This window comes from Eucyclogobius newberryi, unplaced genomic scaffold (assembly GCF_026437365.1).
Source record: "Eucyclogobius newberryi isolate DKJ021-1_F unplaced genomic scaffold, fEucNew1.0.hap1 SCAF_2, whole genome shotgun sequence".
Lineage (NCBI taxonomy): Eukaryota > Metazoa > Chordata > Actinopteri > Gobiiformes > Gobiidae > Eucyclogobius > Eucyclogobius newberryi.
The window spans coordinates 37,936,698-37,964,646 of record NW_027315834.1 but is presented as its reverse complement, the minus strand read 5'-3'; the positions used below and the strand labels follow the sequence as shown (position 1 = coordinate 37,964,646).

At 42.6% G+C, this 27,949-nt stretch overlaps 1 protein-coding gene across 2 annotated transcripts in view; it reads left to right on the top strand.

Annotated features, from left to right (window-relative positions):
* ank1b (ankyrin 1, erythrocytic b) overlaps positions 1–27,949 on the top strand; it is a 73,449-nt gene extending 45,500 nt beyond the window's left edge. The window contains exons 6-43 of one of the 2 annotated variants that reach the window (XM_072455247.1): positions 119–304; positions 370–468; positions 1,831–1,929; positions 2,001–2,099; positions 2,251–2,448; positions 2,542–2,640; positions 2,755–2,853; positions 3,040–3,138; positions 3,209–3,406; positions 3,618–3,716; positions 4,100–4,198; positions 4,321–4,518; positions 4,586–4,684; positions 5,306–5,404; positions 5,515–5,613; positions 6,016–6,108; positions 6,877–6,949; positions 7,084–7,104; positions 8,935–9,058; positions 9,152–9,215; positions 12,808–12,920; positions 13,769–13,993; positions 14,443–14,597; positions 14,722–14,933; positions 15,892–16,096; positions 16,694–16,790; positions 16,886–17,114; positions 18,060–18,188; positions 19,360–19,479; positions 19,583–19,667; positions 20,540–20,614; positions 20,692–20,823; positions 20,915–21,073; positions 21,389–21,460; positions 24,673–25,279; positions 25,370–25,604; positions 25,924–25,992; positions 26,158–27,949. In XM_072455247.1, coding sequence (XP_072311348.1) covers positions 119–304; positions 370–468; positions 1,831–1,929; positions 2,001–2,099; positions 2,251–2,448; positions 2,542–2,640; positions 2,755–2,853; positions 3,040–3,138; positions 3,209–3,406; positions 3,618–3,716; positions 4,100–4,198; positions 4,321–4,518; positions 4,586–4,684; positions 5,306–5,404; positions 5,515–5,613; positions 6,016–6,108; positions 6,877–6,949; positions 7,084–7,104; positions 8,935–9,058; positions 9,152–9,215; positions 12,808–12,920; positions 13,769–13,993; positions 14,443–14,597; positions 14,722–14,933; positions 15,892–16,096; positions 16,694–16,790; positions 16,886–17,114; positions 18,060–18,188; positions 19,360–19,479; positions 19,583–19,667; positions 20,540–20,614; positions 20,692–20,823; positions 20,915–21,073; positions 21,389–21,460; positions 24,673–25,279; positions 25,370–25,604; positions 25,924–25,992; positions 26,158–26,220 — 5,226 coding nt within the window. In that variant the 3' untranslated portion in view covers positions 26,221–27,949. The remainder of the gene's footprint in view (positions 1–118; positions 305–369; positions 469–1,830; positions 1,930–2,000; positions 2,100–2,250; positions 2,449–2,541; positions 2,641–2,754; positions 2,854–3,039; positions 3,139–3,208; positions 3,407–3,617; positions 3,717–4,099; positions 4,199–4,320; positions 4,519–4,585; positions 4,685–5,305; positions 5,405–5,514; positions 5,614–6,015; positions 6,109–6,876; positions 6,950–7,083; positions 7,105–8,934; positions 9,059–9,151; positions 9,216–12,807; positions 12,921–13,768; positions 13,994–14,442; positions 14,598–14,721; positions 14,934–15,891; positions 16,097–16,693; positions 16,791–16,885; positions 17,115–18,059; positions 18,189–19,359; positions 19,480–19,582; positions 19,668–20,539; positions 20,615–20,691; positions 20,824–20,914; positions 21,074–21,388; positions 21,461–24,672; positions 25,280–25,369; positions 25,605–25,923; positions 25,993–26,157) is intronic. The other variant, XM_072455248.1, reaches the window with a different exon arrangement.

Here is a 27,949-nt window from a genome sequence, read left to right as displayed (position 1 = left end):
AAATGTGTTCGTTGCTAGGTTCTCATCTCCTCTGTTCCCCCTAATGCCTCCACTTAAGATTAACCTTACCACTCTAATCAAACATAATTGTATTCGCTCTCATTATATTCTCCTTCAGGATGGCTTCACTCCCTTGGCTGTAGCCCTCCAACAAGGCCATGAAAATGTGGTGGCCCTGCTCATCAATTACGGCACCAAAGGCAAAGTTCGACTCCCCGCGCTGCATATTGCTGCGCGAAACGATGACACACGGACGGCTGCGGTGCTTCTGCAAAATGACCCCAACCCAGATGTTCTCAGCAAGGTACAGTAAAGTATATATGGTAAATATACCAGCTAACAGTGTATTAAACCAGTTTGTTCTTGCAGACTGGCTTCACACCGCTCCATATCGCAGCCCACTACGAGAATATGAGCGTTGCCCAGTTGTTGCTCAACCGAGGAGCCAATGTAAATTTCACCCCCAAGGTCAGTAATGTCAATAAAGCCTTGACAATTTTGGATAAATATCTAATTGTGATTGAAAACATCTCCAGGGGCATCAACATTTGAGAAAATATGGATGTATGAACTCCTAAAGATGACAGATTAGAGGCTAAATTACAGGGTTTAGCTGGTCTTATATAATAACAATAAGACAGGATAGTGTTGCTTCAGTAATTGCAGTTGTTGCGATTTGCTAATTGTGCCCATTCAAATTGCGATTAGGAATGTCAGGATTATTAGGTAAATCAATAATTGTGATTATTCAGGTCATAATATAACCAAAAGAACCAAAAAATTACAATTGTGACTATTTCAGAGGCCATTAAGGGCCATATTTTAGCCCCGTTATCCCCAACAACTGTTTCCACGCCGTTGCTATGGACATTATTTTCACAGACAGCTCAGTTGAGTGATTGTGAAGAGAGGAAACAATGGGAACTTTGCAGACGTATTCTCTGTATGTAAAACTACAAAATGCTTTGTGTTTTATTACAATCAGTCACATATTCACAGAGAAATGAGCCAAACAAGGAATTTAATTTAGACGTAATGACACAGGCGGACGTACGAGACGCGGTTTATAACTCCTCCAAACCTGCTCCACAATGAAAAGAGAATTTCTTGTCCCGGCCCAACCCGACCTGTGGGTCAAAACACAACCGCTCATCACTAATGTTGCAGGTGAGAAAGAGGGAAGTTTACCGCTCTCTCCTCCAATATAAAACCCACACAGGTTAATATTATTTATGCTCAAGGAAAATATCTAAAACTCATAAACATCCCCAATCTATAACGCTAGATTTGAAGTTTATTAGTTACGATTCTGGCCATTCACAGAATCCACTAGACCACGCCCTCAAGTTGCTTAACTCCAACTCATATTTTAGCACAATCACGTCTTTTATTTAGAATTCCACCCTCTGCGCTGTCGTCATCAGTTGCCCCGACTGCAAGGTGTGACGCAATGAGCTCTGCTGCGCCCACTTTAGCTCTACCTCCGGGGTTTTAATCCAATCTATAGTTAAAATAATACATCAAAACATAAAGTTATTTTTTATCTGGCTGTTCCTGTCCCATTTTTTCCCAATTTTTTCATTCAGACGGTTCTATTTCATAAAGCTTGTCACTAATGTTAGGAATATGTGTAGGAGAAGATTTCACTGTTGTTTGATCAGACTCTCAATAATCGTTAAACCGTGATGTTTTTTCTCCCAATAACACTAAAATTGGACGTCATGATAACCCTTGGAGCCCTAATGTCAATTCAATATAACGGACAGACTCAACCTAAACATAGAACTGGTGAATGTTATCAATAAACTACTTATACCTCTTCTCTGCTAGAATGGCATCACACCTATTCATATAGCTGCCCGGAGAGGAAATATGATGATGGTCCGACTCCTGCTGGACAGAGGGGCGCAGATCGATGCCAAAACTAAGGTATACTTCAATTTTGTCTTTTATTAGAGAAATGTTACTATAAAGGATTGTTATATCTGTTCTTTTTCTAGGATGAGCTCACTCCTCTCCACTGTGCGGCCAGGAATGGTCATGTTCGTATTATTGAGATTCTCATGGAACATGGCGCTCCACTTCAGGCAAAAACAAAGGTCAGATGAGCTCTTTATAATGTGTTTAATGTTCCTCACTTCTTTAACTGTACTTTTACTTCAGACTGTAAATCTTCCTGCTGTAGTTTTTCAGATGGCTCATTACATTGTGTCTGTCTAATCTTATTGTGTTTGTCTCTCTCTTGTACAGAATGGGCTTTCCCCGATCCACATGGCAGCTCAGGGGGATCACATGGACTGTGTCAGGCAGCTTCTCCAGTTCGACGCTGAAATAGATGATATCACTCTGGACCATTTAACTCCTCTTCATGTAGCAGCCCATTGTGGCCACCATCGCATGGCCAAAGTTCTTCTTGACAAAGGAGCCAAAGCTAATGCGCGAGCTCTTGTAAATGATGCTTTCAGCACATTTTACACCAATCCAAACTGCTATTTATTTTGGATAGGTGTGGTAACTTTGACTTGTGTTTGCTCTTCCCAGAATGGCTTTACACCTCTACACATTGCTTGCAAGAAAAACCACATGCGGTCTATGGACCTTCTGCTGAAGCACTCTGCTTCATTAGAAGCAGTCACAGAGGTAATGACATTTTTGAAACTGCAAACCTGAAGTGAAATACAAATGGATCGTCATGTACGTTTCTGTGCGTATTCTGAACGAAACTTGTCTGTCTGTGCGTCTGTATGTCTGCAGTCTGGTCTCACGCCTCTTCATGTAGCAGCTTTCATGGGCCATCTGAGCATAGTTAAAAATCTGCTCCAGAGAGGAGCTTCACCCAATGCTTCCAATGTGGTGAGCAACATATCAATAACAAATCATTCAAAGCCTTGTGCATTTTATGAATTTGTTCTTCTTCGTGTATATTATTGTTTGAATGTGTGTTTACAAGATAATACCAACTGTAACTTTAAATCAGTAAGTAATCCACTTAGTTCCACTCAATATATCACACTTCCTGTGCCCTTTTGTTCTGGATAGAAAGTGGAAACACCGCTTCATATGGCCTCAAGGGCAGGACACTGTGAAGTTGCCCAGTTTTTGTTGCAAAATGCAGCACAAGTAGATGCCAAGGCAAAAGTAAGTAACTAAGGAGTTTTGGTGCTCTGTCACTGTTGAACATAGACATATTACATTGTGCTGTGTTCAGGATGACCAGACGCCGCTGCACTGTGCCGCTCGTATGGGTCATAAGGAGCTGGTGAAACTGCTCCTGGAGCACAAGGCCAGTCCTGACTCAGCCACCACCGCAGGGCACACACCTCTGCACATCGCCGCTCGAGAAGGACATGTCCACACCATCAGAATACTGCTGGACACCGGGGCGCAGCAGACCAAGATGACAAAGGTCAAATATTTTAAAAATATTAAAGTTCTGTACATAAAATATGATTCCATTGTTATAGTTTGTAGCCATAGCTTCTTTAATGCTCAATTCAATGTATGTTTGTAAAGCACAACAGCAGTTGCCTCCCAGTGGTCACAGAGTTTACAGGAAATAAGCAATGAACAGACTTCAAGTGAACTTAATGTTACTGGTGTCTCCTCTACCTCAACAGAAAGGCTTTACGCCCCTCCATGTAGCCTCTAAATATGGAAAAGTGGATGTGGCTGAACTCCTTCTTGAAAGAGGAGCCAACCCGAATGCAGCTGGGAAGGTGAGATGAACCGTGTCCTTTTAGATACTGTAGATGGATGAATTTTATTAATCCAGAGGGAAATTCAGGTCTTCAGCCCCTTACATCACTCCAGTCACACCAGCAGACACACAGAGATTTAGTATAAACATTAAAGATACTCGTCAATAAAATCCATAAATAAGGCAGTGCTAAAATACTCCAACAATTCAATCAATACCTCACAGAAGACAGCATTAAGCACCAGTGACTCGTTAAAAAGCTGCAGCTTCTTTCATCTGGCATAAGATCTTCTTTCCTTTAGGGCTTAAATGTTTCATATGTTCATGTTCTTTATGTGTTTCGGCCCTGACGTCTGTGGAGGTGGCCTTATAAATGTGTGTATTCGTCTGTGTGTTCAACAGAACGGTCTGACACCTTTGCATGTGGCCGTCCATCACAACAACCTGGACGTTGTCAAACTGCTGGTCAGCAACGGAGGATCGGCACACAGCACTGCCCGAGTAAGATGGCCGCTCCAGTTTATTCTGGGCAACACAACGGGCCGACTAAATAGATCAAATGACCTTGTTAAGTTCTTGCAAAGACGATATAATACATGATTTGCCTTTGTCCTTATTTCCAGAACGGTTACACTCCGTTGCACATCGCAGCCAAACAAAACCAGATGGAGGTGGCCAGTTGTCTTCTGCAGAATGGGGCGTCGCCAAATGCCGAGTCGCTCCAAGGCATCACGCCCCTGCACCTGGCCTCACAAGAAGGGAGGCCCGACATAGTGGCTTTGCTCATCTCCAAACAAGCCAACGTTAACCTGGGAAACAAGGTACTGTGGAGAAAAAAAAATATCACATTGAATAAATATTAATACTCTTTTTTATTTTATGCTCCAGAGTGGACTGACTCCGCTCCATCTGGTCGCTCAGGAGGGCCATGTGGGAATTGCAGACGCATTAGTCAAACACGGGGCGTCGGTGTATGCGGCGTCTCGGGTAAGCGGACTGTAGGCTCATCGTCGCAGACTAAAGGTTGCGTTCACGTCATGGGTTAGAGTTAGGGTTAATAGTCCCAGGTGGAGGGTAAGGGCCTGTGTAGCTCTATGAGAGATTTCCTATATTTGAATATCTAAAATAGAAATCCACTCATCTTGAACCGTATAGTTAGTGATTGAATCAATTAATCAATCAACCTTTATTTATAGAGCCCTTTACAACACTCAAAGGGACCAAAGGGCTTCACAATAAAAAATCAAGGCAATAGAAAATATACAAAGTAAAAAACAAACTGTACAAAATAAAGTGTCACTACATTACATAGTGTTAAAAGCCAGTCTGAAATAATACTACTCCATATTATTATTCTAATGGCTCAAAGTCCTTTCGAGATTAATGTTGCAGGTTTGTTGACCCGATCCAATCCCAAAGAAATAATGATAAGGTTTAACATTTGTGGATGGCCATTTTGGATATTTCCTTTAAAAACAGTAAATATCCCATAGAGTTACACAGGCCCTTGCCACCGTCTGACTGTATGACATAATCAAGTTCTACAACGCGAATGCAACTGATACTGACCTCTACAATCAATCAGCGGTGTCTTTATCATTCTTTCAGATGGGCTACACACCTTTGCACGTGGCTTGTCACTATGGCAACATCAAAATGGTGAAGTTTCTCCTCCAGCAGCAGGCGCATGTAAACAGCAAGACCAGGGTAAGCTGAGGATGACAATGTTTTTAATGTGTAATAAACGTCGCTACCGAGGACTGAAAACGAACTAACCGTGTTATTTTTATTTTTTGCCTTTTTTTGCTTTTTCCCAGATGGGCTACACTCCGCTGCACCAAGCCGCTCAGCAGGGCCACACTGACATTGTGACCTTGCTGTTGAAACATGGAGCTCAGCCAAATGAAGTAACATCGGTGAGACACGGCTGCTTTTTCTCCAAATGTACAGAAATAAATGCCTGTATTAAACATAAGAGACAAGCATACTGACTCATTTAAACCTTCAAAAACACCCAATCTTTATGTGAAATTACATAGAAAGCTCTCATCTAAGGGTAGACAATATGAACAAAATACATTAAATCGGTTTTACATTAACAATAACAAGGTACAGGTACACAAGAGGTATTTTTTAATGAACAATAATAGTATATGTTCTAATTTTCCATATCACCAAACCAACAATTGTGATATTATAATATTCTTTTTTTTTTATATCTCCCACCTCAACTCTCATCTTGTACTACAGATATACTACTGCATTGTTACTGCTATTGTTACTAGTGATATGATATAATATGATGTTTCTCTGATTAGAACGGCACGTCTCCCTTGGGCATTGCCAAGCGACTGGGCTATATCTCTGTCATTGATGTCCTGAAACTGGTAACCGAGGAGTCCGTTTCCATGGTGAGGAGCTCAGAGGCGCATCTAATAAATTCCTCATACTTTCTCTGATATAGAGCTCAGGCTGGAACGTCATTTACTTTGCGTTGCTGGCCGATCCTAGCTTCAATAGAGAGTCATAAGCAAACATGTATTAAAAGTATTTGAAAGAGCTGTGGAATAACCAGATTAGCTGCTGCTTTCCATACAAGTAAATACATTTATCACAGTATTGCAGTGGTGTAAGAAGTACTCAATATTAGAGTTAAAGTACAGATACATATGCAACAACAACAAAAATACTCAAGGAAACATTTCTTATTTTTAAATCTAGTTTTGAAGTACCATTTACTTTAAGAGTAAAAAAGTGTTTCCCACAAATTTTGAGAACTGTTATAGATTTAAAGTTGTAGTAAATTTGTATGGATTTTTCTAGTGAATTTTAAGCAGATATTTTTGCTGGGGCTTGAACTCAAAACCTTCCCACAGGATGCCACCATGAATGTGCTAAAAGAAATAAAAACTCAATCCATATGAGGTGTACTTTCTACTTTTCATGCCAGTTCCGAATTGCAGCGCAGTCGAAAGTACAGATAACTGCCTTCAAATGTAGAAAGTAGTAGTAGTAGTAGTAAGTAAAAGTAAGGAGTACGTTTACCTTTGTACTTACAGTGCTTACTTATCACCACTGCACTATAGAGTCAGAATACTTTAAGAATTCTCTATTTTTTTCTATTTTATTTCAGCGATTTGTCCGATTGTCTCACATCTTTGCATTTCTGCCTCTTGTAGATCACCACAGAAAAACATCGTATGAGTTTCCCAGAGACAGTCGATGAGATACTGGACGTTTCCGAGGACGAAGGTAAGACTTTTGGGCATTTCCTGACATAATTATTGATTACAGCCGGCTCTTCTGTGGGATTGCTGCTCAAAATAATCTGCAATGTACAATTATTATCAGGACTTGTATAACAAAATTTTCCATTTGTTTTGTAGGAGTTGCCCAGCTAACGTTAGGTAGGATTGTGTCTGTATTTTTAAACTGTTTGGTCCAGTCGCTGAACTTGTGCCTTCATTTCAAAAGCCGTTATTTTGTGTGCGTCACTAATTGTCTTTCTAAGTTTCTTTCACTCTCCTTCCGGTTGAACAAACCTCTGTCCTTCTGCAACTGCTCTGAGATTACTTTTTAAATGTTCTTCAACTCATCACATATCTCTACCCTCAATACTCACCGCACATGTGTCCGTGGACTCATTACTGACAGAACGTTAGAGTTTTAAAGCCAAACTGCCTAACAAAGTCAGTATGTGTTAATAATAGTAATAGTAATGACTAATAATAGTAAACATGATTATATATACAATTATAAAACCATCTAGATATATAAAATGTTTAAACAACGTTAGAAAATTATTGTAATATGTGAATAAAATGTGTTCTCAAAAAGACTGTGTTGGGCAGTACATTTAATTTAATATTTTCTTTTACACGTGTCTGTCCCAAATGTGCTGCTAAACTCAAATCAACCCTTACCTACTTTGGATGAATTTGTTTTGTCCTCAATTTCTTGCCATTACTTTCCTCTTGCCTCTGTATTTGAGTACTTGACTGTTATTATTTACAAATTACTCCATATTTTAAGGTTAAGGTATACTTTATAAATCCTTTTTGAGAGAAATTCAAGCTCTGCATTTGACCCATCCTTCAATGCCGCTGGGGAAACCTGTCAGGAGCAGGACTCAGCATCAGAACAATAATGTCCAATGTACCAGCCGTTATTCTCTTTCAATGAGTGACGGCTTCTACACTTTTTGTTTAAAACCCCAAACTTTTTGTCATGTAACTTTAGATGATTTTTTTTAAACTTTGAATTGCACTAATTTCATCCGTCAAGTTACTGCATTTTAATGGCTCCAAAGTTGGATGTGGTAATGCTACAGTCAAGTGCCCACTTACAGCTTTATTACCAGTTAATTAGCCTGGCTAGCTAAAATGACTTTCTCATTGTATTTCATTCAGAGAAGAGCGCTCTGGCAGTGCTTCATGTGCAGACAATTTCAAGGTGCAAAGTAATCAACCAGCCAAACCAATCAGAACAATGTGTGCCTGTTCTGTTGCTCCACAACTGGAGACAACTGGTAAATTACTACTACATCCTCTGACACAGATTCTAAATGTCAGTGGGACCATCTTGGATACTTACCTTTAATTGTCAATAAATTAAAACAATTGTACGTGTAAAAGCTTGTAGAAAAGCCAGGTGCTCTGCTCTTGTCCATCAAAAACAGAGCCGTGCTACAGATGTTCTGCCTTTCCCTGGATGGAGTACAATGCCATTCTTCCCAGCCAAGCTGAGTAAAACAAACTGACTTGTCTGTGTCCAGCCATCACTTCACTGGCATTTATTTTGTTAATTGGAATTCTTTCTTTTGTACAGAGACAAATATCACAACATTTCCTCATATTTAATGGGCATGTTCACTAATAAAGCCGTCACATGGTGCCTTGCAGTTTGTGATCCATCCAGTGTATAAAACTGTGTTGTTTTCTCTGTTATATCAGCCAAATTCTGCCACTCCGCAGCTTTCATTGGCCTCAGTGTCTTCAATTAAAATGTCTGCTTTATAATTCTGTCGCAATTTCATGTTTGTCAAGGTGAAGGAATGGGACGGTTAATATGAATCCACTGACATTTGTTGGATTATACAATACACTATAAACTAAATATTTTAAGAGTGGAAAAACCCTGCCCAAATTTCCCTTGTCCTGTCATTTTATTCTTACTAATAAACATGCTTTTTCAGAGTTTGTCCTTTCAATTTGTGTACATGTTCTTACATTTTACAGGGGATGAGTTGCTTGGGATGGATGGTGCCCGTTATTTAAAACTTGATGACTTCAAGGATCAAGATGATGACTTTCTTTCTCCAAAGAAGACCCTGCGAGACTTTGAAAGTGGCATGGGCACAACGTATGTTTAGGACATCCAAATCATCTTATGATAATGTCTTACAAAACGTACCTGTAAGAAGTCTTTAAGATTACTACTTGTTTTGTTTTGTAGGCCTTACTCCCCAGCTATTCCTCGAATACCATGTGTTTCTCCAGAGACAGTCCTACTAGATCAGGTATGTTATTTCAATATTGGGACTAGACTAAACCCAAAACTCAAGCTGGACTCGACCAGAGCTAAGCCAAGACTAGAACAGGACCAACTCACACATCAAGACTAAAATGGTCTCATTTTAGCACCAATACGAGTGTGAAGGCACCCATAGTATGTTATTGTTGACATTACATTTATTTGATTGATTTAGCCTCTCCTTGAACCGACACCTTAACGTGGTGGAGGGGTTTGAGTGCCCGAATGATGCTATGTTGTCGGGGGCTTCATGCCCCTGGTAGGGTCTCCCAAGGCAAACAGGTACTAGGTGACGGGTCAGACAAAGATCGGTTCAGAAGCCCCCTATGATGACAACACGAACAAGGCAGTTTACGTCGCCCGGATCGGCGTCACCGGGGCCCCATCCTGGAGCCAGGCCTGGGATGGGTGCTCCATGGCGAGCGCCTGGTGGCCGGGTCTTACCCCACGGGGCCCGGCCGGGCACAGCCCGAAAGAGCGACGTGGGGCCGCCCTCCCGTGGGCCCACCACCCGCAGGAGGATCCATAAGGGGCCGGTGCAGAGAGATCTGGGCGGCAGTCGACGGCAGGGGCCTCGGCGACCAGATCTCCAGACACAGAGACTAACTCTGGGGACATGGAATGTCACCTCGCTGGGGGGGAAAGAGCCTGAGCTTGTGCGGGAGGTTGAGCGATACCGACTAGATATAGTCGGCCTCACCTCCACGCGCAGTTTGGGCTCTGGAACCCATCTCCTCGAGAGGGGCTGGACGCTCCACTTCTCTGGTGTTGCCCGCGGGGAGAGGCGGCGGGCTGGTGTGGGCTTGCTGATAGCCCCTCAGCTCAGCCGCCACGTGTTGGAGTTTACCCCGGTGAACGAGAGGGTCGCGTCCCTCCGCCTTCGGGTGGGGGACAGGTCTCTCACTGTTGTGGCGGCCTACGGGCCGAACAGCAGTGCAGAGTACCCGGCCTTCTTGGAGTCCTTGGGAGGGGTACTGGACAGTGCACCGACCGGGGACTCCGTTGTTCTACTGGGGGACTTCAACGCCCACGTGGGCAATGACAGTGACACCTGGAGAGGGGTGATCGGGAAGAACGGCTTCCCCGATCTGAACCCGAGCGGTGTTCAGTTATTGGACTTCTGTGCTAGCCACGGATTGTCCATAACGAACACCATGTTCAAGCACAAGGGTGTTCATCAGTGCACGTGGCACCAGGACACCCTAGGCCGGAGGTCAATGATCGACTTTGTTGTCGTGTCATCAGACCTCCGGCCGCGTGTCTTGGACACTCGGGTGAAGAGAGGGGCAGAGTTGTCAACCGATCACCACCTGGTGGTGAGTTGGATCCGCTGGCGGAGGAGGAAGCCGGACAGACTTGGCAGACCCAAGCGCATTGTGAGGGTCTGTTGGGAACGTCTAGTGGAGCCCTCTGTCAGTAGGGTATTCAACTCGTACCTCCGGGAGAGCTTCTCCCATGTCCCGGGGGAGGCTGGGGACGTTGAGTCCGAGTGGACCATGTTCTCCGCCTCCATTGTTGATGCGGCTGCTTGGAGCTGTGGTCGCAAGGTCTCCGGTGCCTGTCGTGGCGGCAACCCCCGAACCCGGTGGTGGACACCGGAAGTAAGGGATGCCGTCAGACTGAAGAAGGAGGCCTATCAGGCCACTCTGGCTTGTAGGTCTCCGGAGGTCATCGACGGGTATCGGCAGGCCAAGCGAGCCGCGGCTCGTGCTGTCGCAGAGGCAAAAACCCGGGCCTGGGAGGAGTTCGGGGAGGCCATGGAGGAGGACTATCGGTCGGCACCAAAGAAATTCTGGCAAACCGTCCGGCGCCTCAGGAGGGGGAAGCAGTGTCTCACCAACACCGTTTACGGTGCGGGTGGAGGCCTGCTGACCTCGACTGGGGATGTCGTCGGACGGTGGAAGGAATACTTTGAGGATCTCCTTAATCCCTCAGTCACGTCTTCCGAAGAGGAAGTAGAGACCGGGGACTCGGAGGCTGGCTCATCCATCACCCAAGCTGAAGTCACTGAGGTTGTTCGCAAACTCCTCGGTGGCAGGGCTCCGGGGGTGGATGAGATCCGCCCTGAGTACCTAAAGTATCTGGATGTTGTAGGACTGTCTTGGTTGACACGTCTCTGCAACATCGCGTGGCGTTCGGGGACCGTGCCTCTGGACTGGCAGACCGGGGTGGTGGTCCCTCTGTTCAAGAAGGGGGACCGGAGGGTGTGTTCCAACTACAGAGGGATCACACTCCTCAGCCTCCCAGGTAAGGTCTATTCCAAGGTACTGGAGAGGAGAATCCGACCGATAGTCGAACCTCGGATTCAGGAGGAGCAGAGTGGTTTTCGTCCCGGTCGTGGAACACTGGACCAGCTCTATACCCTCCATCGGGTGCTCGAGGGTTCATGGGAGTTTGCCCAACCGGTCCACATGTGCTTTGTGGATCTGGAGAAGGCTTTCGACCGTGTCCCTCGGGGTGTCCTTTGGGGGGTGCTCCGGGAGTACGGGGTCCGGGGCCCTTTGCTCAGGGCTGTCCGGTCCCTGTATGACCGGAGCAGGAGCTGTGTTCGCATTGCCGGCAGTAAGTCAGACCTGTTCCCAGTGCATGTTGGACTCCGCCAGGGCTGCCCTTTGTCACCGGTTCTGTTCATAATTTTTATGGACAGAATTTCTAGGCGCAGTCAGGGGTCGGAGGGTGTCCGGTTTGGGGACCACAGGATCTCATCTCTGCTGTTTGCAGACGATGTTGTCCTGATGGCTCCATCAAACCCGGACCTGCAACATGCACTGGGACGGTTTGCAGCCGAGTGTGAAGCGGCTGGGATGAGAATCAGCACCTCCAAATCCGAGGCCATGGTTCTCGACCGGAAAAAGGTGGCTTGCCCTCTCCAGGTGGGTGGGGTGTCCTTGCCCCAAGTGGAGGAGTTCAAGTATCTCGGGGTCTTGTTCACGAGTGAGGGAAGGATGGAGCGTGAGATCGACAGGCGGATCGGTGCAGCGGCTGCAGTGATGCAGTCGCTGCATCGGACCGTTGTGGTAAAGAGGGAGCTGAGCCGAAAGGCAAAGCTCTCTATTTACCGGTCGGTCTACGTTCCTACCCTCACCTATGGTCATGAGCTTTGGGTAGTGACCGAAAGAACAAGATCGCGGATACAAGCGGTCGAAATGAGTTTCCTCCGCCGTGTGGCTGGGCGCTCCCTTAGAGATAAGGTGAGGAGCTCGGCCACACGGGGGGAGCTCGGAGTAGAGCCGCTGCTCCTCCACGTCGAGAGGAGCCAGCTGAGGTGGCTCGGGCATCTGTTCCGGATGCCTCCTGGGCGCCTCCCTCGGGAGGTGTTTCAGGCATGTCCCACCGGGAAGAGGCCCCGGGGAAGACCCAGGACACGCTGGAGAGACTATGTCTCTCGGCTGGCCTGGGAACGCCTCGGGATCCCCCCGGAGGAGTTAGAGGAAGTGTCTGGGGAGAGGGAAGTCTGGGAGTCCCTGCTCAGACTGCTGCCCCCGCGACCCGGCCCCGGATAAAGCGGCAGAAGATGGATGGATGGATGGATGATTGATTTAGAAATGTAATTATCTGCGTGGTGTTATTGTCTTCAGCACACCCCTGTCCCGTTGCCAAAGGAGTATGACGAAGACTCTTTAATCCCAAGCAGCCCTGCTACAGAGACTTCAGACAATGTCAGCCCCGTGGCCAGCCCCATTCACACTGGGTGAGTCTTAAACCTTCTGATGCAGAGCTAAGCAACAACATAAACCTGGTTTACTAGACATACACCCATGGTTATCTGAGTACTCAGTTCATTCATTTCATTTTTTTCATTTTGTTTATTTATACAGGGAAAACCCAATGAGAAAACTTGGGTACCCTGTTAATACTCAATACAAAATAAACTAATATACTCAAACTTGAATAAAACATTTAATGTAACATTTAAATAAAGTTACATTTACTTAAGTAAGTTTTTGAAGAATTTGTTTGTTTCGGACACCAAACTTTTTATTCCTACTTGAGTAATATTTTGTTTAAAGTAACAGTTCTGTTACAGGAGTAAACCTTTTGGTTCTTCTTCCTACTGTGAATAAAGCTACAAGTGACAAAAGCTTTACTTTTACACAATCAAATTATTTGTTTCTTGTAATGCTCCTTAAGATAGATTTTTTTTCAAATTGTATTCTTTGAATATACCAGATCATTGTTTTATCCTTCCAATTACATTCATTTCAAATTGCAATCAGACGTTATCTCTAGACAGTTACTCCTAAAGTTACTCTTACTTGAGTTAGAGTAAGTACTGTTTGCTCTTATAAAAATAATATTTTCAGTTTAGTATAATTCATGTTTCACTGAATCACCAAAACAATGTTCTGTATTTGTGAATTCTCTTCAATAAACCTTTTTCTGATTCTCATTCTGATTTAGTAATTTACTTTATATTGTGATATTATTTTGACGTGACATCACTACAATGTTTGGCTGCTTTACCCTCCTATGATGGTAATATGTGGACCTCACACTGAGTTGTACACTGTTAGTTTACCTGTATGACTTGTTCTTCAGCTTCTTGGTGAGCTTCATGGTGGACGCTCGGGGCGGCTCCATGCGGGGCAGCAGACACCACGGCCTGCGTGTCATTATCCCTCCTCGGACCTGTGCTGCTCCCACACGCATCACCTGTCGACTGGTCAAACCCCAGAAACTAACCACTCCCCCTCCACTGGTGGAAGGGGAGGGACTCGCAAGTCGCATCATCTCTCTTGGCCCGTCCAGTATGCAGTTCCTTGGGTCAGTAACATGAGTCATGTTTACTTCAAAACATCTAAAACATCAGATCATACACACAGCTCTATTTTCTTATCTTTCTTCTCTAGACCTGTCAAGATCGTTACTGTATCGACATTTCATCATATTATAGATGGAACAATATTTATTGTGTGTAACTTTTAGGGAACCTTTTCTTATTTTATGGTATTACATGGACATTTGAGATATACAGTTAAAATAATTAAAATATACAAGACTCACTATTGCTGCCAACTACTTTAGTGATTAATTCTATGCAGCATTGCAGCTCATGCTTTTTAGTTTCAGTTTACCGGTATTATCCTGCTTTGGTGTTAATGTGTCAAGTAGTTTCAAATGATCGTTTATCACAGTATTTTCCTTTGGAATATATGATTTCCCTACAAACTGTGTGATTGTGATGGACCTGTTCTTCTTTCTTTTGTTTTCAGACCAGTAATTGTGGAAATCCCTCATTTCGCTTCACTTGGTCATGGTGACCGTGAACTTGTGATCCTCCGCAGTGAAAATGGCTCTGTGTGGAAGGAACATCGCAATCGTTATGGTGACGAAGTGCTGGAAACCATTTTGAATGGCATGGATGAAGGTAACAAAGATGCAGTGTATGAATGATGTCACGTTAACTGAACTTTGCCCTGACGTTTCTCTGTGATTCACTTTTGTCCATCCATTTGTCTCCTGAATTCCATTGTTTTTGGTTTTATTTGTAGATTTGGAAAGTCACGAAGAGCTTGAGAAGAAAAGAATTAGAAGGATTATCTCCACCGACTTCCCTCTTTACTTTGCGGTGGTGTCTCGTATTCAGCAGGAGAGTGATTTGATTGGTCCCGAGGGGGGCAGACTCATGGGTAAACTGGTTCCCCACGTTGAAGCAATCTTCCCTGATACCGCCGTGACCAAGAGAGTGAGGCTGGGGCTTCAGGCAAGTATACACAGAGAACATTCAAACATTCACAAAAAGAAGAAGTGGGAAAGTTCAGCAGCTGTTGGATTCTGCAGCTCATTTACTCACTGAATAATTGTTTGTTTTTTTGGTTCAAACACACAAATAATCTGTGGTGCTTTACCAAACACTGGGGACAGCTGTTTGAAATCCTAAAACAGCTTACTTTGAGCCTGACTCAGTGTCTGTGCCAGACGCTTACATGTGGCCTTCTGTTGGGGCAGCAGTTATTCCATTTTCACAGCGGACACATCCACAAAATGATTGCTTGTCGCTTTGACAAACGGGTCAGTGGACAGTGAAAATTGTGCTATCATTCATAAAGTCTGGATGTGTTCTGGCCACAGTTAGTTCATTCATCACTTTATTGCTAGTTATCATAGTTACAATTCAGTTTTATTGTTCTTTGTGGACAACTGTACACAGAAAACAATACTTGCTTTTGTCATGCTTTTGTCTCAAATATTTTTGATCGATATTCACTGGCACAAGCCTTGAGAAGCTAGATCTTTATACACTTTGTCTGATCACTCATTCAAGCCTCTGGAAAAGAGTTGTCTCTGCCCCCTGGCTGCATGCATGACACAGTATGAACACACAATATGTTCTGTTTGGCTTTTAGTTGTTGCTTGTCACAGCACTGATGTTTGAACATGCATGCTCATAAGTTACGCTGCTTTTGTTTTCCTTTTATCCAGCCATTCTTCACTCCTCAGTTGCCAGATTTAAGTTGTGAGCCACACTGACCAGGCTGGTGCACTGATCTGAGTTGGGTGAGATGTGAAATATGATTTGGTTGTATGTGTCTTTGACTCTGGGTTGAATGGATGAGTTGTTCACATGTCTACTTCTATGTTTACGTCTAATATCTATAAACCCTTTCCCTTATTCTTTTGCAATATGTCCGTAATGACATTATTTCATTCAAATTTTATAGGCCCAGCCAATCCCAGATGAGCTGCTAACACGGCAACTCGGTAACCAGGCAACGTTCAGCCCAGTCGTTACTATTGAACCTCGGAGGCGCAAATTTCACCGTCCGATTGGTTTGAGAATCCCACTGCCACCGTCCTGGAGAGAGAGCGCTCGAGACGCTGGGGAAGGAGACACCACCAGCCTACGACTCCTGTGCAGTGTCATAGGTGGGCACTTAACACTTTAGTTTGATAGTGTGCTACGTGTAATGAGAAGTGGAGTGTTCTACATCTGAAGGGAACTATCAAGGCTCCTTGGCATTTCAAACCTAAAAAGAGTAGATAGCTAGTCAAATCAACTATTCTGTGTTGAATCAGGATCAGTTTATACTCCAAACTCATAAATAAACATGTAATAGGCCTTTATAGGATTTGCACCTTGATTTTTTTACATTATTACAAGTCCCCAAATCTTTTTAGTGACATATGCTTTAATTTAGAAATGGGAATTGTCAAAACCCAACAAAATGCTATCAGTCCATTCTTCCAACAGCTGATTTACTCTGATTTATGTAGAATCTGATTTCCCCTCACTGCAGAGCTTGTGGCACTTACAATCAGAGTAAATCAGACAGAACATTAGCCAAAAAATTACAGAGTCCCAGCTTCACAAAGAGTCCACCCATCTGTTTATTCGGGTTCTCCAAAAGGTTTAGAGACAGCTTCAGTTTGAATGTGGATCGTTTCAGTCAAGCGTTAAAGGAAAAAGAAGGGTGAACTACTCAGCTTGGTGACAATGTCGTGTGCTACTGCTTTATGCTTCAGGAGGGACAGCTCCCGCTCAATGGGAAGATATTACAGGAACCACCAAACTGATGTATGCAAATAACTGTGCCAACTTCACTACGAATGTTTCTGCAAGGTGACTCTTTTTTTTTTACAACTCAATTCTTTCTCGTTCTCGCGTGCAGATATCAATACAGAAATGTAAATCATGTCAATTGCTCTTGTTTGTAGATTCTGGCTTGCCGATTGCCCGCGCACAGCAGAGGCGGTGACTTTTGCCAATCTGCTGTACAAAGAGCTCATGTCTGTTCCTTATATGGCCAAGTTTGTTATTTTTGCCAAAATGAATGAAGCGAGAGAAGGGCGGCTGCGGTGTTACTGCATGACCGATGATAAAATGGACAAAACTTTGGAACTGCACGAGAACTTCACTGAGGTGGCCCGCAGTCGAGACATTGAGGTATGCTTATTATTTCAACAGTTATTGCAACATTACATGAAGAGGGTTTGGGTTCAATGACTCAAAGCTATAATTTGAGACTTTAAAGTAGATTGAATATAGTGCATGTCGTATCTTTGTGGATTTTTGAAAGTTGTTGGACTGTAGTAAATAAAACTGCAAATATAAATGGTCAGGACTACAGTTGTCTGAGTGCATTGTCCATTGATTATGACTATTGAGCTGTGGTGGATGAAGTACTCAACTGTGTTATTTAAGTAAAAGTACAGAGACAGGAACAAAAAATAATAAAATAAAAATAAAAGTAAACATTTAAGAGTCAAATGTAGTGATCTTGACATAGCGTAATCTATTACTTAATTTTCCTGGTCATTTGTATTTACATATTTTTGTTTGCTCAAAGCTGGGACTTGAAGTCAAAACCTTCAGGCACATTGTTATCATAAATGTGCTTAAAAAAACAAAAAAATATGTTGTACTTTTCAGTCCAGTTAAAAGAATTTGTGGAGTAGAAAGTACATATACTGCTTTTAAATGTAGTGACAAAAAGACTACTTGAGTAAATGTTTTAGGTATCTGTACCTTACTTAAGCACAGTACTTTTACTTTTGTACTTTGTTGCTGCTCCACCACTGCTACCGGGTTACATCATATAGGTAAAGGTCAAATGTTTTCTTATCATAATACACTCCAAACTCCAAAATGATGTAGATCAGAGAAGGAGGGTTATGGCCCAACTCCACATTCTGAAAATCTAACCATGGACCAAAATCATATCATGTCATTTAAAGACAACTTTAAACATCTTTAAATCCTCTGGGAATAGCCTTAACAGGTGTTAGCACTTTCTGATGCTTTTAGCTGAATCAATAATGCTTTCTGTGTGCATTAGCCGCTAAACAGGATTCACTGACATACTCTGATATTTTCTAATACCTTTGTCAGCTAATGGAGGGCATGCCACTGCATCTGGAGTGTTCTGGGAACCTTGTGCCCATCAGGAAGGCAACACAGCAGCCTCGGAGCTTTAGCTTCCAGGCCTTCAGAGATAACAGACTGCCTGTCTCTGTTAAGGTCTGTTTGTGTCTCACTGCTCTCAAGTCTAAGCATGGAAACACTTTTTCTGTCATTAGAGAAGTCTTCTGCTCAGACAGACTTTCTGATTCACTTTGCTGTAACATGTGTTTTTGTGGCTTTTCATTGACATTAATGATGACCTGAGCAAAGTTAAACTATAGTTTAAGTGTGTTTTGTGAGAATTTGTGCTAACAATGTGTATTTTCCTCAAAATTGCAGTACTGTATAAAATTCATGTCAACAGATTTCCAAACCATGTTTAATAGATTTCTAAACCATGTTTTGATGCTTTCTTACTTAAGTTGAGACTGTGGCAGAACTACAAATTGAATCATAATGGAAATAACTTTTTTAAGACTAAATTAAGTTGTTTGTAGTTTGGTTCTACTGTAATTTAAATCGCTACAAAAATGTTCTGAAATACATGTGATTCTTGTATTAGTTTAGTCTCAAATGCTCCTCCAAGTGTTTTAATATCTTAATTTTAAAACATAAATTGCACATCTAACCACTAAATGTGCCAGACAAATCACTTTAACATTTCCTCCAACATAGTTCAGCCCTTGACTATGTTTTGATGAATAATTGTAGTGTTTAATCACTTATAAAGTAGACAGAGTACATGTTGTATTAATGATGTGTTTCTGAGTTCAAACTGCCTGCCCTGTTGTTGTAAAGTTTGTGTAAAACCTCAGCAAACAGGCCATGTCTCCTTCAGTGGTAGTCTAAGTGTCACTTGTGGGGTAAATGTTGCATGCCTTGTGACTCCCTCACTCTGTGGGCTTGCCTCCTGTTCTTGCGGCCGTGCTGTCCGTTTGTGTGTCTCACTGTCTCTCTTTCTCTCTCTCACGGTCATTCTGTAATGTCTGGTCTGACAGACGTCCAGGTAAAGTGTGCAGGTAAATCTTTCCCACTCGCCTGCCTGTGGACTGCTTTCCCCCTGCTCCTTGTCCATGTAACTGTTCCACCAGCCAAAGATTTATGACTTTGTCTAATACTGTTCCTGTTTTCATCTCCTTTCTTTCCCTTATCCTTTCCACTTTATATTTTGGTTTTGTTTTATTTTTTCTCTGACATTCTAATTTTGCCCATTGCTTTTTTAATGTCTTCATTTTACTTTCAACTTTTCTGTTGTCGACACATTTTTTGTTTCATTATTTCGCATTAGGTCAGGGACAGTAACAAAGATGCCGCAGGGTTTTTGTCCTTCCTGCGGAAGTGCACCAAGTATGAAGACACACAGCATGTACTGTGTAATCTGAACATAACCATGCCACCTTGTGTCAAGGTAGGACATAACACAGCACACACCTGGCACACATCCTAAAGCATGTGTAGATTATCAATTATCATATTGAAACAGGCAATAGAAAACTGTATGTTGTTTGTAGGTGGCTGGCAGTGAGGAGCGGCGACGGACTTTGACTCCTCTCGCTCTCAGAGAGCGCTACAGTGCACTGAATGAGCCTGCTGTGGGTGAGTCTTACTCGGCCTGACCTCCAGCCCTCTCTTGACACACACTTTGTGGAGCTGGGCATTGAATGTTGCATTGTCCCTCTACCCACTTCTCTCTGCTTCCCAATCCGCTCTCTATACATCCCCTTATCTGACTTGGGTCAACGCATGGCACAGAAACATGAGTCCTGGATGCAATGCACTGCTCTAAAATACATCCCGGTCCTCTTCGCAGTGCAGTTAAAATAGTGAATGTGCGCCAAACGTTTAGCTGCCCATCATGCCTTTAAATGCTCCATGGCTCTTGGCAGCTTGGACACTTTGCACTAGTGCAGTCCTCGTAGCTTGGAAACTTGATGAATGACTAGATTTTGCATGGTGCTGCTGTCTCCACTGTGACTTCCGATGGCATGGCAGCAGTATGACTGTTGCTTTGCACTGGGAATGGGCAGGAGCTCACAGTGGAGCTAGACAGAGGAGCTGGCCTGCAGAAATATTCTACAAATGTTGTCAGCCATGTTTAGGGAAGGCCTTTTCTGTCTATGGGGCACAGCACTGCTACATTGCACCCGAATCCCTTTGTAATGATTACTGAATGTGACTTAGATGGGTCAAGAAACTGGAATGAGCTCATAATTCTAACCCCTATGCCCTTAAAGTTTTCTAATCCTGAAAAATATTTAGTTAAAATCAATGTCATGGGTGCCCATTCAACAGGCAAATGAATATCACAAGGTAAGTACATGCTATATATAGCATGCATAAAGATAACCTGATCAAACCGAATGAAGATCTAAATACATATCTCATACAAATCTAAATAGATATCTGGATTTGAGCTTAGTTTAAATGTTTCTTTTCTTTTTTGTAACTCTTTTTGTTTCCCATTTTAGCAGCTGTAAACGCCATGGAGAGAACTGAACTTAAAATCAACTTAATTTCTGAACAGCTGGGTTTGAGCTGGGCAGGTAAGTCACGGCCATTGATATTTAGAGATGTTTTACTATTTTCGATCATTTTGTCATTCCTGGACTTTATCTGAAAGAGCTGGCACGAGAGCTGCAATTTGGAGTGGATGATATCAACCGGATCCGTGTGGAAAATCCCAACTCGCTGCTTGACCAGAGCGCTGCCCTTCTGAATTTGTGGGCCAGCAGAGAAGGAAAGAGGGCTAAAAGTGAGTCCCACGTTCACTTTTAGACTGCCTGACACTGCTCAAAATGTCTTTTTAGATTATGCTCTATTTCCTTGTCTTTCTGTTATCTCAGTGGAGAGTTTGTACACAGCATTGAGGAACATTGACCGCACAGATATTGTGAGCTCCATTGAAGGACAGGCACCGTCTTTAGGTCCTGCTTCTTCAGAGGAGGGGGCCTGTCGTCTTGGAGACCGAGATTCTACTCTACTGTCGCCCAGTGTTCTCAATGGTATGCAATAAATCAAACACAACAAACAGATAACATACAAATAAAATATGCATTTAGTCTTTAAAGTACAGTCATTTCTATTTAAATATGGTATATAATTAAAACTGTAAATTATATTGATTTCTATATAATAAACCATTCTTATTTTGAACCAATTCATATTTTGATTTCACATATTCATACATAGATTTAAATCTATTATATACATATTGTATATTTTACATATACCATGCATACAATAAGTAGATACAGTAAAAAGTGCCGTCCATTAGAGTGGGTAACAGCCGTTCTGCCTTGTCTCTGTTGCCCTACAAGAGTTCACGGACACAAGGCGATCACGCCTTGTGCACAAGCCCAGAGTTATTAGGCCCCCGTTTTTCAGAAGGGGTAAGTGGAAGGGCCTGGCTGCATGGTGGTTTGCTGCTCTTGTATAAAATGACAATGATAAACCCAAAGTATGGTACTGAAAGCTGAGAAAAGGTTTAACTTTGCCTATCCTCTTTCTCAGCATGCTCTGACTCATTTTATGTTGAATTTTTCTCTCTTCATGCCTGTGCCCTAACATGATGGTTTGTACTCGTTTTGAGGAAAAACCTCTCGTCATCTAGAGGAATTAGAATAATTTCTGCTTTAGTTTCTATTATGAAGTGTAATCTCAGTGCAAGTGTTGATCAGTAAACTGCACTAACCCAAAAACACAGAATATTGCCATTCAAAGTTACTAGATTAAATAACTAATGGAGAGCAGCAATGATTTAATTCATTCATGATATAATAGCAATTATAATATCATACTGCTAACTCACTGACAATGTAGAGGATTTGTGAAAACATTGCAGACACAGTTGGTTTTGTGTTTGTCTGGGATGGAAAATGGCACTAGTTCAGCGATGATAGTTTGCTCTGGGCCTTCATTCTTTGTTTCTATTTCTCTGTCTCTTTTTTCTCTCTGTTGCCAGAGAAAAAGACGAATGCTCATGTTTATTTTCTGCAGTCTAAAGTCTTTTTCTCTGGAGAGTCTCGGTCTCTCTTTAAATCTGTGACATGTCATATCTGCTACACAGCCGCCCGCCCTTTTCCTCCTTCCCTCTCCTGCTCTTCTTCCTCACAGCTCTTCCTGTCCGACCTCTGACCTCATATGACCTCATGTTGACCTCTGGGCCTCCTTCTCTCGTCATCTTATTTTCCTGCGCTCCTCGGTCCTCTCCTCCTCTTAGTCCAGCTCTATGTATAGTTTTACACCTGTGCATGAGCATGTTGCATGCTTCACTATGACTATTTGTACTTGTGCCTGCTCTGTGTGTGCGCTAAACAGCTATAAACTCTTGATATGCAGAATGCAGATACATGCAGAGATTAATACAATTACTTGTTATGGATATCACATGATTTATTTATTTATTTTAATTAAAACAACACTGTGATTTGTAGAGACAGATTTATTCAGGAAGGCATGCGTCAGATTTTTAACTCTGTGCATGGCATGTTTGAGTTTACGTCACTGTGTAAATGTTTTTTAAAAAAACAATAAATGGATACTTGTGAGTGTTGTTACAGTGCTATATTTAGAGACAGATGTTCCTTTTCTTTTTATGTAAAGTAAAAATATGTTTTATTGCTGAAGTAATACAGGGCCATTGCCTGGTCAACAAGACTTTCTCATTGTATTAAAACAGAAAAGTTCAGTCTGGTGCTGCTTCATAAAGACTTTTCTTCCTTCAGAGAATTCTTCCTGGTCCAATCACAAAGCAGGGAGGAGGATTTGCAATGCAGTAGATCCAGCATCTGAATGTGTTGAATGAAAACCCATCAGATCCACTTCTTGCCACTGTATACAGTATTTGATAGCTGACATGGCCATAGCAAATTATTTAAATTTAAAAGACTTAAAGCTCCCTTTTTTAAACCATTACTTGGAAGTTATATACCTGCTGTGAAGAAAATGAACAGGAAACCCAATGCATGTCTTTGATTTGTTGTTAATTCCACCTTTAAATTAAACCAAGCAGTGCATGACTGATTTTTGAGAAAGTTGTTTGGGTTGACCAGACAGAGCAAGCCTTGAAGCACATAATGTTTAAGGTCTTTGGTATTTATCGAGACTTGTTTTCAATCTCTGGGCAAAAAATAACATTGTTTAATCATTATCAATGATTTATATCAGCAGTTAGTGTTTATACCACTAGATGGTAGTGCAAGGCACTGTGGCAAAGAAATTAATGAACTATTTCTTGCCCAGTGTTTTTGTGATAATGACGTTTTGCCCTGAATTGATGACAGTTTTGAAACATTGTTTAAACATTATCTGCTGCAGTCTACTGCAGTGCTGTGTGTATGTGCCAGCTCAGTGTGTGGATGTTCTTACAGACTCACTTGTGACTAAAAGCTCACTGTTCAGTGGTTCCTTTGGAGTGACTAATAATCAGTTTGTGTTTTGTGTGTGTGCTGTGGTCTGTGTGCTGTGTGCTGTGTTTCCATGTGCCATAGCAGTGTTTGTGGGCATTGTGCTTCACCGTGTGTTGTAACTTTAACACATGTGTTTGTATAAGACAGCAGGAGTGAAGGAAACCTTTACCCAGAATCAACTCATTCAATCCTCCCCTTCATGTCATTCTCAGTCCCCCTCAGCACATCTGGCCTTTAACCATCCCAGAAGCACACACTGGCTTCATGCACAAACGCCCATTTAATTCAAAAATATAGACTTTAATTAACCATCAAACCATAATTACTGGCATGCAAACAATGACCACAAATGAGACAAACATACTCGGCATTATACTTTGTTCATTTATTTAATCTAAACTGGATAATGTTGCCATTTTGAGGATTTATTTATGACTAGGATAATGTTTCTTTGTGGTTTGTTATTATTTTCATTGTGTGTGTGTGTGTGTGTGTGTGTGTGTGTGTGTGTGTGTCGTTTATTCAGATAGAAGCTTTGGGAACAGGAGTAAATAACTCCTTACAAACTGATGTGATTAGGTTTATTTTTCTGTACGTGAGCATTTTTTCATCATTTGGGGTGTGGAAAAGATAGGCATGTTTTTATTATTATTTTACTATTATTATTTGATATATTTACTTTTTATCTTCCAAGATCAACTTGCAATTTCCACAACAAGCAAGATGCTACTTTCACGACATAAAAAGTGCTTTATGGGTTGGAACGATACCAGCTAAAAAAATATGAGATGGTATTCTGTATTTCTTTATCATCAAAATTGACATAATAAATGTCAGTAAAAATGTAAGGCCAACAAAAGAATATCGTGCCAACCCCACAAGCATACACTGCTTCCCCTTAATAAACACAAAAACTGATGATTGACTCCTCACCTGACTGAATTTACCACTTTTTGTCATTGTTACAACTGTGTCCCAATGTAAAAACTTTTAGGGGTTCAATGTATTAATGAACCCTTCACCTGCCACTATGCTTGTGGACTTTTTGAATTGTTAGATGTTTGTAGTCATATATTTGCTCCATTTAGTTGCCCTTCCTTTAGACGTAAATCTATAACATTGGGACATAGCTGAGCCCTGAGCCTGGCTGTGTGTGGTGTTAGCGTGTGGTCTCGCTCCTCTTTTCCATGCAGGATATGGGTTGGTGCAAGAGGAGCTGCTTTCCCCCGCGTCTTTGCAGTACAGCCTGCCCTCACCACTCAGTGTAGAGCCGTTCTGGCGAGAGGTGTCGAGCCTGGAGTGCGCGCCTATAGCCACCACAGAAGAGGACACACTTCTGGAGATGTCGGACGTGCAGGTGTGGCCTGCGGGGGTGAGCCCTTCTCTGGTCACTGTGGAAGACTCCTCTCTGGATGGCAGCAGCCGGGCAGACGACTCAGAGGGGGCCACATTATCTCTCCCCTGCAGCTTAGGACGTCCCAGCAGCGGAGCCAGCGGGGCCAGTGGCTCTATCATGGAGCTAGAGGAGGAGGAGGAAGAGGAGGATGTTGAGGTAGAGGAGGAGGAGGAGGAGGAGGAGGCCCTGCCAGAGCCACCCACAGCTCTGGCAGACAGAGACAGAATCCGAGCCAGCGGGGCAGTGCCCAAGGTCAACCTGAACGGCCAGCTCGGAGGTCAGAGGTCAGAGGGCAGGAGAAGGGAGTCTGGAGGGATGGGTTCAGGTGCTGGGATTTGTGTTGTTTCAGGCCAGCAGGACTTCATCGGACTGAGCCGAGCTTCAGAGCACAACGGAGACAACCGGTAACTCCTGTCTATTGTTGATGTCTCAATACAGGTTCCCACTAGAACCCCTATCAAAGCATGTACTTTGTTTCTTCTCTGCTTGTTTAGGGTTGGAGGGGGAGGTGCGTTCCAGCCCTATCAGCCAGAGAAGGATTCACTTTCGGGCTGGGTGGGCTCAGTGTCCACAGGCCGGGACAGCAGTCTGCGTGAAGCGCAGGAGGCAGTGCTGATTTCGGTGTGTGACTCGGGGTATTCTCAGGTGCTGCGGGGCCGGTTCCTACAGGGCACAATGCCCTTTGACATGGGGCCACCACTGTGGGAGAAAGAGCTCAGACAGGGCCAGGTCAGGATTTAAATATGGCGACTGCTCACTGCAAGTCCAAAACTCCAGTCCATCATTTATCTGCCATAACTGATGGTATGGAGATCACAATGTTTAGTTTTGCCATCAATAGTTTTCCACTCAGCTGCACAGGAATCATCAAAACATCTGTTTTGATGAAGAGCAGTCAGATGTGTTGCACACTGCACACATGGAGATACCATTAAAGATTTGATTATATTTATCAATATTTTTGCATCTGCTTTACAAATATTGATTTGCCTTTTCTAAATGTCCCTCTAACTTGAAATACTAATGTAATATTTGATACTGTTTACAGAGGGAGGAAAAAGAAGAATGTGCTCCTGAAACACGTCCCGAGGAACATGCTCCTGTGCAGGCAAGAAAGGTGACCACATGTTCTGTGCTTCCACTGAAAGCATTTTACATTAGCTTAATACAACTTTGTACAAACACTTAATGAGCATTTTGGTTATTTTTTTGAATATCACTTCACTTTGTGGAGATTATCTAATCAAATAGAAGCTCTTACAAATTACTATGTGTTTTGCAGGAACGAAAAGCTACTGCCAAACCATCCTCCACCAAAAGGCAACCCGAGCGGCGAGGGAAATGAGCATGGACCTTTGGACAAACAGACACTAAAATTAACATAAATATCCTCAATATGTGACCCGGAGAACAAGGAGATTCTGTCGACTGACAGAAATATCAAAAAGAGGAGTTCAACTTGTAGTTTTATAACATTTGTAAAGAAAAAACAAATCAACTCTAAAGCATGATTCTTTTTTATAAAAAGTAAACCAACTGCAAGAAAAAAAGCAACAAAAAGTGCTTCCTGTGAACTATAACCGCATGATTACTGCTGGTGCATGCCCTTTTACCTTTGGACTATCATTGTCTCACTGAACGGGGTGAACCGGGATGGCCCTTTTGGACCACGGACCTTTTGGGAACATTGCCCAAGTTGGAATGGTTTGTATCTGCAAGTACAAGTCCAATACCATACAGCCAAAAATGTCTGTCCAAATACTCTGGATGGTATAGAGCTGCGCCTCTGCTGAGCCGACCAGTGCTTCTCTGGACCCACTCCCAGTTCTTCTCAATGTGATATATGCACTCTATGCTACGTCTGTATGTGTGCGTACGTGTGTACTTTCTCTTCCGCATGTGTAAACTGCTTCTGGCTTGGTGCTGAGCCGTGCCCCATGATTGGCTTGTGTCCATGTGATGTCATGGCATGCTCAGTGCCAGAATGGGAAAGCCACTGTGCTTCCTTGCTTGTGAGTATCCTGTCTGTGTGCGCTAATGTATTTTCCTTTGTGAATGGGGCTCGCTACTTGTATTGGTTTCCTCAAATCTAATTCACCCGGGTTTGAAAGTGTTGATTGGCATATAGGGAACTGAATCTCTTTACTTCAAGCTTTTCAGACAAAAGAATGTTTTGGATGGAATTACCTTGTGCAGCAGATTTGTACCTTTTCCCCTTTGTGAAAGGGGCCTTCCTTATGACATCCCCTCATTTCTTTGTGCCATCCTTATTCAACAGACCCCGTGCAGTCACTTCTTGGGATTGTTCTTATCTCGTGTTTTTCTGTAGTCTTTCACATTTGGATGTGTTCACTGACATTAAGTGCTGTGGAGTTAAACCGAAAGACCAGGTTTGGTGGAGAATTGGGATGTTATTGAAAAACAGTAGCTGATGCTTTTTAATAACATCTAATAGACAGCACTGTGATTGTCTCCTTTTTATTGAACCAAGACTTTCTAACTGTGAAGATTAACAAAAAAGAGCACACATGTAGAAACATCAGGAAAATAAAGTAAACAACAACCATCTTCATTCACCAGTCGAGTTGATGGTTTGGTGACATTTCTAGCACTTTGAAACAATTCTATGTCTCTAATACAAATTTGTTCCTCCACATGGACTTCCATGGTGTTATGTTTTGTACTCTTTATGGCATATGTCATTAGTGTGGTTTTATGTGGTTCTATACATGACTGAAAACATTTGACCTAAACTGGAAGAACATTAGCCGTTGCATATTGCATCGCTCTAATTCAGAGTCAAATTGATGACCAACAATGAACAAAATATGGACTAGTCGCCTGAGTTTGGATACATTTGGGTTTAGACAGGTTGCCACAGCAATAACACTGTAAAAGAGTATGTAATCATTATCTTGAAATGAAAGGATATTAATTGGATGTTGATGTGACATGGTTTGAGACTGTGAACTTTGTTTGTTTTTCAGCACAAAACGTAGCAATTGAGCAGCTCTGTAATTGCTGCTACTTAAAGAGGGAGACAAAAAATGCACACTATAAAGTTTATATTTTTA